Raw genomic sequence first — 12,611 nt, forward strand, 5'->3', positions numbered from 1 at the left:
AACTTTTTTTATTTAAAAAATGAAAAAAAAAATATTATAATTTTATAATTGATTAGTGAAAAATAAACATTTATTTTGAATGAAAATTTTATAATAAAATAAAACTAATGTATATTAAAATTATTATTATTATTTAAAAACTAAAAAATATAAATCAATTAATAACATACACTTAGATCTTTGAATATATATAAGTTTTGTATTTGTAATTGTAAAAGAAAGTGCCAGAAATGTACAAGTCAATTGCATGTAATGAACAGTTGAAATAAATGGAAGAGTTCTAAAAAAAGAAGAAAGAAAAAATAAGAGTAACCAAAATCAGTTGACAATGGAAAAAATTAGATTCTAAAAATGATGATGTTAATGGCTGTCCTTTGAAATGAAATCCTGACCAGCTATTTCTACGCCTTAACATAGGTTGGAAAGAAATGGAATCATTCATATTTCTGACTCAATTTTACTCTCCAATTTGCTTCCCTTTTTCCCTCACATTCCCTTGAGGTTCTTCCTCACAAAAATCTGTCATAGGGAATGCCATTTCAACAACGACATATCATGATCATTCTTTTTTGGGTATACATTTGCATACAATAATGTTTTTCTTTTCTTTCTAATTAATGTTTCATGTTTTGTTTCATATTCTTGTTTTTTTGTCTTGTCACAGGAAAATCAAAAAATGATTACAACCTTGTTTCTCTTTTCTTTGTTCTTTCATTCAACATTGGCTCAAATTCCTGCAACTCCACAAAATCCTCTAATTCCACACAATCCTGCAATTCCACAAAATCCTGTAATTCCTCATAATCCTGCAATTCCACAAAATCCTGTAATTCCTCACAATCCTGCCATTCCACAAAATCCTGTAATTCCTCATAATCCTGCAATTCCACAAAATCCCGCAATTCCACAAAAACCTACCATTCCACATAAACACAAACATAAAGCTCACATTCCTGTCAAGAAATGGTCCACATTAAGTGGTTGGTAATCCTAAACCTTTGTTTATCTACGACGTAGCACGCTATGTTGTCGTGTATAATGACGCTATTTAGTAATGTTTGACATGTATTGATTTTTGTTATCACAACGCTTGCAGGGAATGAACCGGCTGTAATAGCCCGCGGTGGTTTTTCGGGACTTTATCCGGAAGGTATTCCGGACGCAATTTCAACATCAAAAGACATAAGCATTTTCTTGTGCAATCTTCAGCTGACAAATGATGGAGGTGCCTTTTGTGTAACTGGTGATACCCTTGACAATGCAACCGCTGTTGCATTGTTTGATCCTAAGCAGAAAGTTTACAATATCAATGGAAAGGAGGTGAAAGGACACTTTTCTATAGATTATGATAGTGCTCAGATGGACTCAAATGTAACAAGTGAGTCTTGTATTTATTTCTTAGGATAATCTATATGATCCGCTTATTTGAGCATTGGAAGTAAGAACTCAAAAGTTTCTCTTTGCTATGAACTCCAGTGATTCAGTCCATATTTTCTCGACCGAGTTATTACGATGGTATCGAATCAGTTCTTAATGTTGATGTTCTCTTTAACGACGAAAAACCACCCGTGTTTTGGCTGAATGTCCAGGTTCTCTCTATCTCTGCTGAAATTTAAAATCATGACGCACACAGTGCATTATTTCATTTCTTTCATCGATGTGTTGCATGCTAATCGAGCTTTTTCTTTGTTGCAGAATGCAGGATTCTACACCCAATACGGAGTAAAAGCAGTACAAGATGTTCTAGACATTTTGGCAGCTTGTCCAATTGCATTTGTTTCATCTTCAGATATCGGTTTCTTAAAGAGTATCGCTGGGAAAACACCCAAGATAACTAAAGTCATCTTTCAACTTCATAACGCGATAGACGTCGAACCGTCAACAAAACGACCATACGGCGCTATAGTAAAGGATCTCTTGACAATCAAATCATTTGCATCAGGCATCATGGTCCCAAAAGATTTCATATGGCCTGTTAAACCAGACAAATATTTGGGACTTCAAACAACATTAGTAGCTGATGCACATAAGTTAGGACTAGAAGTATATGCTTCTGGTTTTGCTAATGATTTGTTTTCCAGTTACAGTTATAACTATGATCCAACTGCTGAGTACCTTCAATTTTTCGACAGTAAAGATTCTGTTGACGGCGTTGTCACTGATTTCCCAGCTACAGCCTCAAATGCCATTAGTGAGATTACAAATCTGAAATCTCCAACTTCTAGTTCATGATTTATTTTTTTAAAAAGCAAAACCACCCTTGAAACCTTTTTCACAATTTCCTTGTTTTACAGAGTGCTTCGCACAAAACAACACCGCGCATAAAAAAGGACCAACTTTAATCATAAGCAGCAACGGAGCAAGCGGGATGTACCCAGGCAGCACTGATCTAGCCTATCAGCAAGCTATAACCGACGGCACTGACATCATAGATTGCTCAGTTCAAATGACAAAAGATGGAACTGCCTTCTGTTCAGAGTCTGTAGATCTAACATTACAAAGCACTGCAATAACAAAATTCATAAGTCGATCTTCCGTTGTCCCAGAAATTCAACCAAAAAGTGGAATTTTCAGTTTTGATCTTACATGGACCGAGCTTCAAACACTAAAACGTAAATACTTCCTTAGAAATATTCAGAATTAGTTTAGTAGTAACTTCTACGAGTTCAACAATAAACTTACAAGGTATAAATTTCTTGTTCCAGCTCAAATTGTCAGCTCTCAAGGCAACGACTTTCAAAGAAACCCGGCAAATAAGAACAGTGGTAAATTTATTACCCTTCCTGAATTTTTGGAATTGGCAAAGACAAAGGCAGTTGTTGGCATTTTGATCCACATACCGAATGCTGCTTACCTTGCATCAAAGAAGGGTCTTGACATTGTAGGTGCTGTCACCACAGCTTTGAACAATGCTACCTTTGACAAGCAAACCACACAGCAAGTCTTCATTCAATCAGACGACACTTCGGTCCTATCCAAGTTTAAAGATATCCCATCTTACAAAAGGGTTTTGCTCATTGAAGATATAATAGACGATATACCAGTGGAAACAGCAGCAGAAATTAAGAAGCACGCGGACGCAGTAAATCTCCACAAACTTTCTGTTATCAAATCATCTGAGTCCTTGTTGATAAGAATAACAAATGCTGTTAAAGTGTTGAAAGATTTAAACGTAACAGTATTCGTCCATACTCTCAAAAACGAATACTTGTCGCTGGCATTTGATTATTGGTCAGACCCTAATATTGAGATTTCTACTTACATTAAGGCCGTCAATGTTGACGGCATCGTGACCGATTTTCCAGCTACTGCATCCAGATATATGAGTAAGTAAAGTCCAATATTTTTAGCCTTCTTAATCAATCCAAGCAAATAATCTACTTACTATGAAGCTATTTTTAAAAACCGTTTTAAAATTTTGCAGGAAGTCCGTGTAGCGATCTTCTGTCGCGTATCCCTGTAGAATCAAAACCTGGTGATCTGTTGGATTCTGTTCCAAATGAACTGAAACCAGCAGCAGAACCTCCTGTACCACTACTGGTTGCAAAAGTTGTTGATCCGCCTCTTCCTGAAGTGATTAACCTGACAAAACCCGAGTCTGCAGCTGCAACTACTCCTCCACCTGCTTCAGGTGCAAGGGCATTTGGTGTCAACTCTTGTAGCACCTTAGTTGCAGTTTTGGTGGTTGCAATGCTTTATGCTGGTCATTGATTTCATTCAATTGGGGCATTGTTACCATCTTGGATAGACCATTTTTCTCTGAATATGTTTTAGCATTTGGTTATATCTCTCTCAATTTGTACTATAGAATGCACATATGGCACAAGTTCACCTACACAATTATTAAGAAGAAACAAAAAACAATGTCTGTGTTTGGATTATTATAACTGAGATTTGAGAAATATTGAAATATTCATCAACACCAATTGATATCACCAAATTCAGAATCTGATTTAACTGAACCAAAAAGGAAAATATATTACTCCATATATTTTTGGTACAATAGAGACAGTTATGTCTAGTAGTACAATGTACATGATAAAAACAAAACCATTGTTGATAAACAATTCAACACTCAACAGCATAATCTTATCTTGACAACAATGGATACATTAAAAATAGAACTTAGACTACAATCCACGCAACCGAGCAAATTCATAATAGCCATATCCTTGTTAAAATTGCTGGCAGCATGACAACTTGAATCTTCAACCTCCCAGTAGTTTCCCAAAATCGCAATTCCCATGTCAAGCACTCATGCAACTTCTACTTCATAGTCAAAGGAAACTGAAAATACATATAACAACAATACAAGGTAATCAATGTCACAAGCCTTTCTTACTTACAAAGTTCAAGCATTAAATTGACTAATCGTATCATGTTTCAACCCATCAAATGAAAACTGGGGTAGAAACATTATCAGAAACTATTTGGGAAAAAGGTACTAAATTCTGAATCAGAAACTACATAAAAACAATTTAATCTGCATACATGCATCCGCATAAATAAAACCATGGTGATTTAAAACCCTAATTACTGTTAATGAAGAAAATAAAAACAGAAATAATAGTTAACACTAAGTTGGTTAGATGATATATGGAATGAGGGAGTGAAAATTCAATGAAAATAATCCAAACATGAATTCACATCTCTCACTCCATACACCTCTACCTAACTTCATGTTAAGATAAATCCAATAAATGAAATAAACGATTCAGTTCACGTTAGGGTTTCATCTACTTTGAGGCTCAGTTTTGGTACAAAGATGAGATCGGCCACCGGAGATAGGCGCCGCCATGGATGGCTGCAATTAATCGGTAAAAAGGACAAAATAGTCAATTTCACCGAATGCCTCGCCACCGGCAAGCATAGTCGCGCCGGTAAACCATCCATCTAGATCCACACTCCAAAACGATCGTCACTGCCTCTTGAGAGTGAGAGAAAGAGAGAAGAGGGTATATGAAAGAAGCGAAGGTTGCGTGGAATTGTGATTATTATTATTATTATTATTATTATTTTGGGGAAATCTGCAGTGAGAAATGTTATCTCATTCTGTAAAAGGAGTGTGGCTGCAAAAACCCTAATCTACTCCACAATCTCTCTATCTTCAGATTTATACAAACTTTGTTTTCTTTTTCTATTTTCCAATTTTATCCCTCGCACATTTTCTTTCATCACAAAGTTAGACGGTTTTTTTTTTTTGGTTACGTTTGTTCTTTTGACTACTTTTCAGAATTTTATTTGTTTTCCATACCTCCTTTTTTGTTTTTAATATTCGTGAGAAATGAATTAAGTTGGGTGTCAAAAGGAAAACTTTAAAGAGACCACAAACCAAATGAAATAAGTACAAAAAAAATCAGACTTATAAATAAGATTAAACAATTGAGACCTTAAACAACATGCTTAAAGAGGTAAAGATAAAATAATATTACAAATTAAACAAAATAAATATAAAAAAACTCTAATTTGTGTTAATAAAGAATCAAATTAAAAAGAGACTTCATTGCTCAATCAATCTAGAAAGAGATTTCCGCTTAAGCATTCCTGTAAGATATTTTTGCTTAATCACAAATGTAAGAGACTTCACTGTTCAAGCACACAGGCAAGAGACTTTACTGCTCAAGCATACAGGCAAGAGACTTCACCTACTTTAAACAGACAGTTTAGTAGAAATAATAACAATTATACTTTGATACACAATCAAAAGTATAGAAGTATTGCAACAATCACAATGTTTCGTAACATTGAAGATTTCTAAGATATGCAAAGATAAGAAATCTTAAGAGCTTGTGTTAATAAACAAATGAAACTTTAGCTCAAAGTTTGTACTCAATATGTTTTGTTAAGATGTTTGTGAAGGAGAATAGTGATCCAAAATGCAGCGAAAATTAAAAATTTCTCATTTAGTGATCCTTACGAATGACCATGATCAGTGATAGAATCGTTATCTCTTATGGCGATTGAAACCCTTGATGCAAATCGTATGAGTGATCATGAATGTTGAATGGTGACAATGTCTCTACTCAGTCCACATGAACGGATTTCTTCAGTCTCAGTGTTAGCTGCTACGAATGAAGGCTTTGAGTGAGAGAGATAGAGAAACGAAATTTTCATCTAGTCAAATGCTTCCGCACAAGGGTTCTATTTATAGAACCACTTATGTGGGCTGCAAGCTAAAAAACTCACTTAAGTGTATGCGGCCCATATCTTATGATATACCAAAATCAGTTAAGCGCGCAGTACTTTACCATATTTTGTATTCTACTTAAATGCACCGTACCTTACGATGTTCTACAATTCACTTAGTGCACCGTACCTTACGATGTTCCTTATTTACTCTATCTCTCATCAATCTATCCTTTGTGTGACCCTATAGGTTTTCGCGATATTGGTAATTATATTAAATCACATATTTAACATAATAAATAGTGAGCGGTATCTAACAACACATCACTGCTACCCAAGACACAAAAATGTCATGTGATAATACTTATGTGTACAATTACCCTTTTGCCCATATGTCTATATTGAACACAAGGCATAGACCGTGTCATCCTTGTCTAGTTCAATATTAGGCCCGTAGATATTTATCCTATTACGTAGGATGAGTAAATTTCATCTAGGCCACTCATGTCCCTCAGCATGCTTCGCGGAATATCCATCAATTGTCTTTATGGTCATCCAATTACGGACAACGTTTGATCAGCAATAAAGCACTTGACTCTACATCTAAGGTCCATAGTGGTTTCAGGTCGAATGGTGGTATACACCACTATCACCATGAGAATAAATTGTGACATTTTGCATAACATTATATATGATATTCTCATAGTGGGTCAATCCAGTATAAATATTACTCCTAATATTCATACATATGTTTAAGATTTGATAACTCCTTATCCATGATCCATGAGATGTGATCATCAGTCTATATACATAATAGTATTAATGCTATAATGTTATCCCACTTCACAACAAAGCTCGACCACGGATACTTTAAGAATAATGTCCTTATGTTTAATGGGATCTCATGATTAAGTCGCACTTGATACATTATACGGACTATCTATTCTAGGGACTTTATTAAACAAACATAATAAAGAAAAAGCCTTTTATGATTAATAAATAATTCGATATAAGTACCAAAAGTATTGGCATCTAGGACTTACACCAACAGTTTGATTATTGTTAACCTTCTTTAAATCTTCAACTTTCTTTTATAGAGGCAGATAAAAAGAGTCATTGGAAAATTATTTGCATAAGACAGCCTTTTGAAATGCAGCAACTTCAAGATAGAGCTGTTGGAAGACAAATCATGTTAAGATCTTCAATCAAGGTGTAATAACATAGTCCACTGCATACTAGGTATAAACCAGACGAGGGGGTGAATTAGACAAGTCACATGAACTTTTCTTGAGCCTTGCACTAAGGGACTCTAGTTTACTTTTACCCAAAATATGATGTTGACAAGATAAGTCTGCTATAGGGATAGAGTAGGAATCAAAGGCTAAGCTTTTCAAACTGAGGTCTCTAGAAACTAAGTTGTCATCGGAGGCAGAAGTATCATGACCAGAGTTTGATCCTTCAGAATAATCACATTTTGATCCATCAAAATCCGAGACATTCAGTTTGTCAACAAATACTTTTAGTAGGGTCAATTCTCAGTAGTCTTTAAGATTTATGGTCTTGCACGCTTGAACATATGTTTGTATACCCAATTGTTATTTAAGTGCATTGTTATCATCAAAACCTAAGGGATATGAACAAATCTTGTTCCAACGATCTTTCCCTTTTTTATGATGATAAATAAATGTATTTTATAACAATGGTTGGTCAATTTAGCTAACTTAACAACATCAGAGTCAAAGGTTTGTAAGCTCCCCTGAGTTTAATAGTTCATAGGTTGAGTTTTGTAAGCTCCCCTAAGTTTTATCCAAGTTATTTAAACTTATTTTGATATCATAAAATATATATGTTCAGATTTAAGCATTAAATATGTTATGATGAGGGGTTCATGTATATAAAAGCATTTCAAAAATACTGGTAATCCTCTTAAATACTCCCATAATTTTCTCTCATTTTTGTTACCAACAAAAAGTTAAGAGAAATATATATATATATATATATATATATATATATATATATATATATATATATATATATATATATATATATATATATATTTTAGAAAAGAAATGTGTGGGAAAAATTAAATTTCACAAAAATAAATAAAATAGTTTTTGCACATTCCAGAAAATGAATCATGGTTTTCAAAGGAAAGAGAAATGACTTAGATTGTTTGAAAGATTTTATCCATTTCTCAAGACGGTAAGACTTACATCTTTCAGTTTCCAGGAATTTGAACTATTAGAAGTAATCATTGCAAATGATGCGCTAGAAGACACATATCATCATTAAAGAGCATATGTGAATTAACCTCCATAATCAACTTAAGAGACACTTAAGATCCTCTATAAAATCACATTTCCACGGTTTGAATTCTCACATCTTCATCCAATTTTTTTCTTTCTTAATCAACATGAGAACTCCTTTTGAAGCACCCAATGTCACCGTCTCAACAGAGACTACAATGGTGAGGAAGACCAACACGACTACATAGCACCATCAGCTGACAATTGAAGAAGCCCACTCTTTTAGGTCAACCATTGTTGGGGTGCACTCCGAGTAAGAAAGGCTTCTAAGAAGAAGATGACTCCCAAGAAGAAGAAGAAGAAGAAGATAATGAAGAAGAAGAAGAAGAAGGTGTCAAAGAAAATTGTTTACTTCAACTATGATGAAGGTTCTGAGGAGCGTGATATAGAATGAGAGACATATTTATGTGCTCGAGGATATTATTCAGATTTAAATAAAATTATGTAGATCAATCCTCTTGTACTCTTCTTCTAAAATTAATGAAATATGAATCTTTTTACAATGATACATATTGAATAGTCATTTTATTCCTTATCAATGATCCTATTGTTAGAGAAGTAATAAAAAATTTCAACCAATTGAGCACAAATTAAAAAAAATTATTATTAGAAGACAAAAATTCTCAAATAATATAACTTATAGCATAACATATACAAGAAAATGAGATAGAAAGTAAAAACAAATATGATTTTAAATATTAACGTTAAATAAAATCCATTTTTTAGAAGATGAATAAAGAAAAACACAAAACAGGTTCGATGTCCTAAGCATATTGTTTCTTTAGAAGATCCATAACAACTTTAAGATCAGTACCCATAATGTCTTGTCTGGCATTTATAGATTTTATTCTTTCATCCATTTCAGATTGCTTGATAACCATGACTTGTTGAGTAGCAGCAACAGAGGTCAGCTTTGCTTCCAAAAGCTCTTGTCTTTTGCTGGAAGAGGTGATAGATTTTGAAGTAGCATCCCTCAGATTCTGAATAACTGAAACAACAGAGGTTTGGAGAGAATCCCACTTAGTAGTATAAAAAATTAGGTCATAAGTAAAAATTCTCTCATCAACCTGATCATTCACTTTATAAAGAAAGATAGAATTAAATTCTTTCAGGTTGGTTTGGATAGTGTAACACCCTTCTACCCAAACGACATATTTAAATAAATTATCAGAGTACAGCATGTAGAAGAGTTTACATTTCTTACAACATAACAATTATCGCATCACACATCACAACATAAAACATATTATTTAATTTGTTAAAACATCGCAGCGGACAACAACAAAAGATTAACGTTCGCCATATAACCGTTCATAATACTGTTCAACATCATCTCAACAAAACATCTCAACATAATAGTCATCATAACAATGTAAATAATAATATAATTTATCTATCGAATCCCATAATCCCCGGTGTCACATGACCAGAGCATTTGACTCGACTCTGTAGAATAACTCTACGCTTATTCTTCAAACCTCAACAATAGCTACTCCGCTTTATCTGCACATTGCTCATCATAGATGAACATAAACACATGCAGAAGGGGTGAGAATTACATTATTAAATAATAATATAACGACAGAAATATAGACATAATATATTTCACACATGCCAACGCAGCTCATCATAATCATCATAATCAACATACTTATGAACATCAACAAAACAACATATCATATGCAATGCACACACCCATGCATGACTCAACACGACTCGGTATACCCATTTTGTGACCACTACAGGATCACCACTCCCAGATTCATCACCATAGAATCCGGGTTCCCCATAAGGAACCAAGCCTCTCAACAAGCCCGGAGTCAACAACATCATTGGAACTCAGTCCGTTCATCACTAGGCATCGGCCTTTCATGAATGCATGCACACCAAACATGCATCATAATCAACATCGCAACAACAACATCATATGATCATGTTATCTTTATCATTAATAGCATGACATACAACTCAACAAAACAACAACAACATTACATCTTAACACATGGATTCATCACAATCAACCACAATAGGCCAAATCACAATTTCCACATAAAAATTAGTCATTTGTCAATACTGGAACAGTGTTAACCGGTTAACACCATGCGTTAACCGGTTAACGCAGGACAACAATACCTCCCCAGGCAAAACGCAACAGTGTTAACCGGTTAACGCTATAGGTTAACCGGTTAACGCAGGCAAAACTCAACATATTCACAAATTGTAACAGTGTTAACCGGTTAACACCATGGGTTAACCGGTTAACGCAGACGAAACAGCAGTTCCTGCGCTAACACAAGGCAGAATGCAGAGTTTCCGCATTTTTCCGCCGTGGAGGACTTCCGGACCTCCGATTCTAACTCCGTAAGAGCTATACGCTCAGAATTTCACAATACTCTCAACTACGGATTCAATTTCAGCTTAATTCAACTTATTCATCATAACCTTAAACGACGATAAACCCCAACTTTCCCAATCTCCCTAAATCCCCAAAGTCAATCAACAATCTAACATACATCATGAAATTGCTCGCATATTATCATTTAATAAGGTTCAGACCCCTTACCTCAGATAATCCGGCAAATCTTTGAGCTTCAATCCTTTTCCGTTCTTCAACCTCTGCTCTTGCTCTTCCCTTTTTGCCTCTTTTCCACTTTCACGATGCTTCTGCTCTTTCACGTACACTTTTCTGTTCCCAACAATGAGACTCTTTCTCTTACTTCCAACTTATATATTTTCCAAAATAATAATAATAATAATCCAATAATATTTCCAATTAATTAATTAAATTAATAAATATTATATTAATTCAAATAAAATAATTAGCCTTATTTTATCGGGGTGTTACAACTCTCCCCCACTTTAGAAGTTTTCGTCCTCGAAAACATACCTCAAGCAATTAGAGTCGGATACGACTCCTTCATCTGATCTTCACGCTCCCAAGTCAAGCTCTCACCAGCTGGACCTCCCCAAACAACTTTCACTAGAGCAATCTTCTTACCTCTCAGGGTCTTCTCTTCTCGGTCATCTATCCGAATTGGCGACACCTCAACGGTCAAATTATCCCTCACCTGGATATCATCCACCTGAACAACATGCGAAGGATCCGCAATATATTTTCTCAACTGAGATACATGAAACACATCATGCAGATTAGAAAGCGACGGCGGTAAAGCTATCCGATACGCCACTTCCCCAACTCTCTTCAAAATCTGATACGGACCCACAAACCTCGGAGTAAGCTTTTTAGACTTTAAAGCTCTACCCACACCTGTCGTCGGAGTAACTCTCAAGAACACATGATCTCCCTCTTGGAACTCAAGTGCCTTTCTCCTATTATCATGATAACTCTTCTGACGACTCTGAGAAATCTTCATTTTCTCCTGAATCATCTTAACCTTTTCAGTCGTCTGCTGCACAATCTCAGGTCCGAGTACCACACTCTCACCTGACTCATACCAACACAATGGAGTTCTACACCTCCTACCATACAATGCTTCATATGGAGCCATACCGATACTAGCATGAAAACTATTATTATAAGTAAACTCCACCAACGGCAAATAACTATCCCAAGAACCACTCTGCTCCAACACACAAGCTCTCAACAAATCCTCTAAGGATTGGATAGTTCTTTCAGTCTGACCATCAGTCTGAGGATGATAAGCTGAACTCAACCTCAACTTAGTCCCCAACGCTTTCTGCAAACTCTCCCAAAATCTAGAAGTAAATCTGGGATCTCTATCAGACACAATACTGGATGGAATACCATGCAGCCTCACTACTTCCTCAATATACAACTCTGCCAACTTCTCTAAAGAGTGATTAATCTTCATCGGCAAGAAATGCGCCGACTTAGTCAATCGATCCACAATCACCCAAATAGAATCATTACCTTTCACCGTCCTCGGCAATCCCGTCACAAAATCCATGGAAATGCTATCCCACTTCCATTCAGGAATCTTCAAAGGTTGCATCATACCTGCCGGTTTCTGATGTTCAATCTTTGACTTCTGACAAGTCAAACAGGCATACACAAACTTAGCAACATCTCTTTTCATACCAGCCCACCAAAACAACTTCTTCAAATCTTGATACATTTTAGTTGCACCTGGATGGATACTCAATCCACTCCTATGGCCCTCTTCAAGAATACTCTTTCTCAATTCAGACACCTCAGGA

The 12,611-nt window shown here is 35.3% G+C and overlaps 1 protein-coding gene and 1 long non-coding RNA gene across 2 annotated transcripts; one reads left to right on the top strand and one right to left on the bottom strand.

Annotated features, from left to right (window-relative positions):
* Positions 1–238: 238 nt before the first annotated feature.
* On the top strand, positions 239–3,784 carry LOC127138405 (glycerophosphodiester phosphodiesterase GDPDL6). The gene is made up of 8 exons (XM_051064844.1): positions 239–573; positions 665–980; positions 1,097–1,378; positions 1,477–1,589; positions 1,696–2,191; positions 2,295–2,612; positions 2,706–3,326; positions 3,425–3,784. Exons 1-8 carry the CDS (start codon positions 532–534, stop codon positions 3,709–3,711), a joined length of 2,475 nt encoding a protein of 824 aa, XP_050920801.1. The 5' UTR covers positions 239–531; the 3' UTR covers positions 3,712–3,784.
* Positions 3,785–3,958: 174 nt separating this feature from the next.
* Positions 3,959–5,188, bottom strand: LOC127138406 (uncharacterized). The gene is made up of 2 exons (XR_007808762.1): positions 4,741–5,188; positions 3,959–4,287 (listed from the first exon to the last, which is right to left on the bottom strand). It is a non-coding gene; the product is annotated as an uncharacterized LOC127138406 (long non-coding RNA).
* Between the last annotated feature and the right edge of the window lie 7,423 nt (positions 5,189–12,611).

Source organism: Lathyrus oleraceus, chromosome 4 (assembly GCF_024323335.1).
Source record: "Lathyrus oleraceus cultivar Zhongwan6 chromosome 4, CAAS_Psat_ZW6_1.0, whole genome shotgun sequence".
In the NCBI taxonomy this organism is placed as follows: Eukaryota; Viridiplantae; Streptophyta; class Magnoliopsida; order Fabales; family Fabaceae; genus Lathyrus; species Lathyrus oleraceus.

What these genes read in the sequence shown, in the direction of transcription:
- LOC127138405 (XM_051064844.1), top strand. Translation starts at nt 532, where the DNA reads ATGCCATTTCAACAACGACATATCATGATCATTCTTTTTTGG. An exon ending in GATGGACTCAAATGTAACAA is followed by an intron (nt 1,379 to 1,476) that starts GTGAGTCTTGTA and finishes TATGAACTCCAG; the next exon opens with TGATTCAGTCCATATTTTCT. An exon ending in TGTTTTGGCTGAATGTCCAG is followed by an intron (nt 1,590 to 1,695) that starts GTTCTCTCTATC and finishes TCTTTGTTGCAG; the next exon opens with AATGCAGGATTCTACACCCA.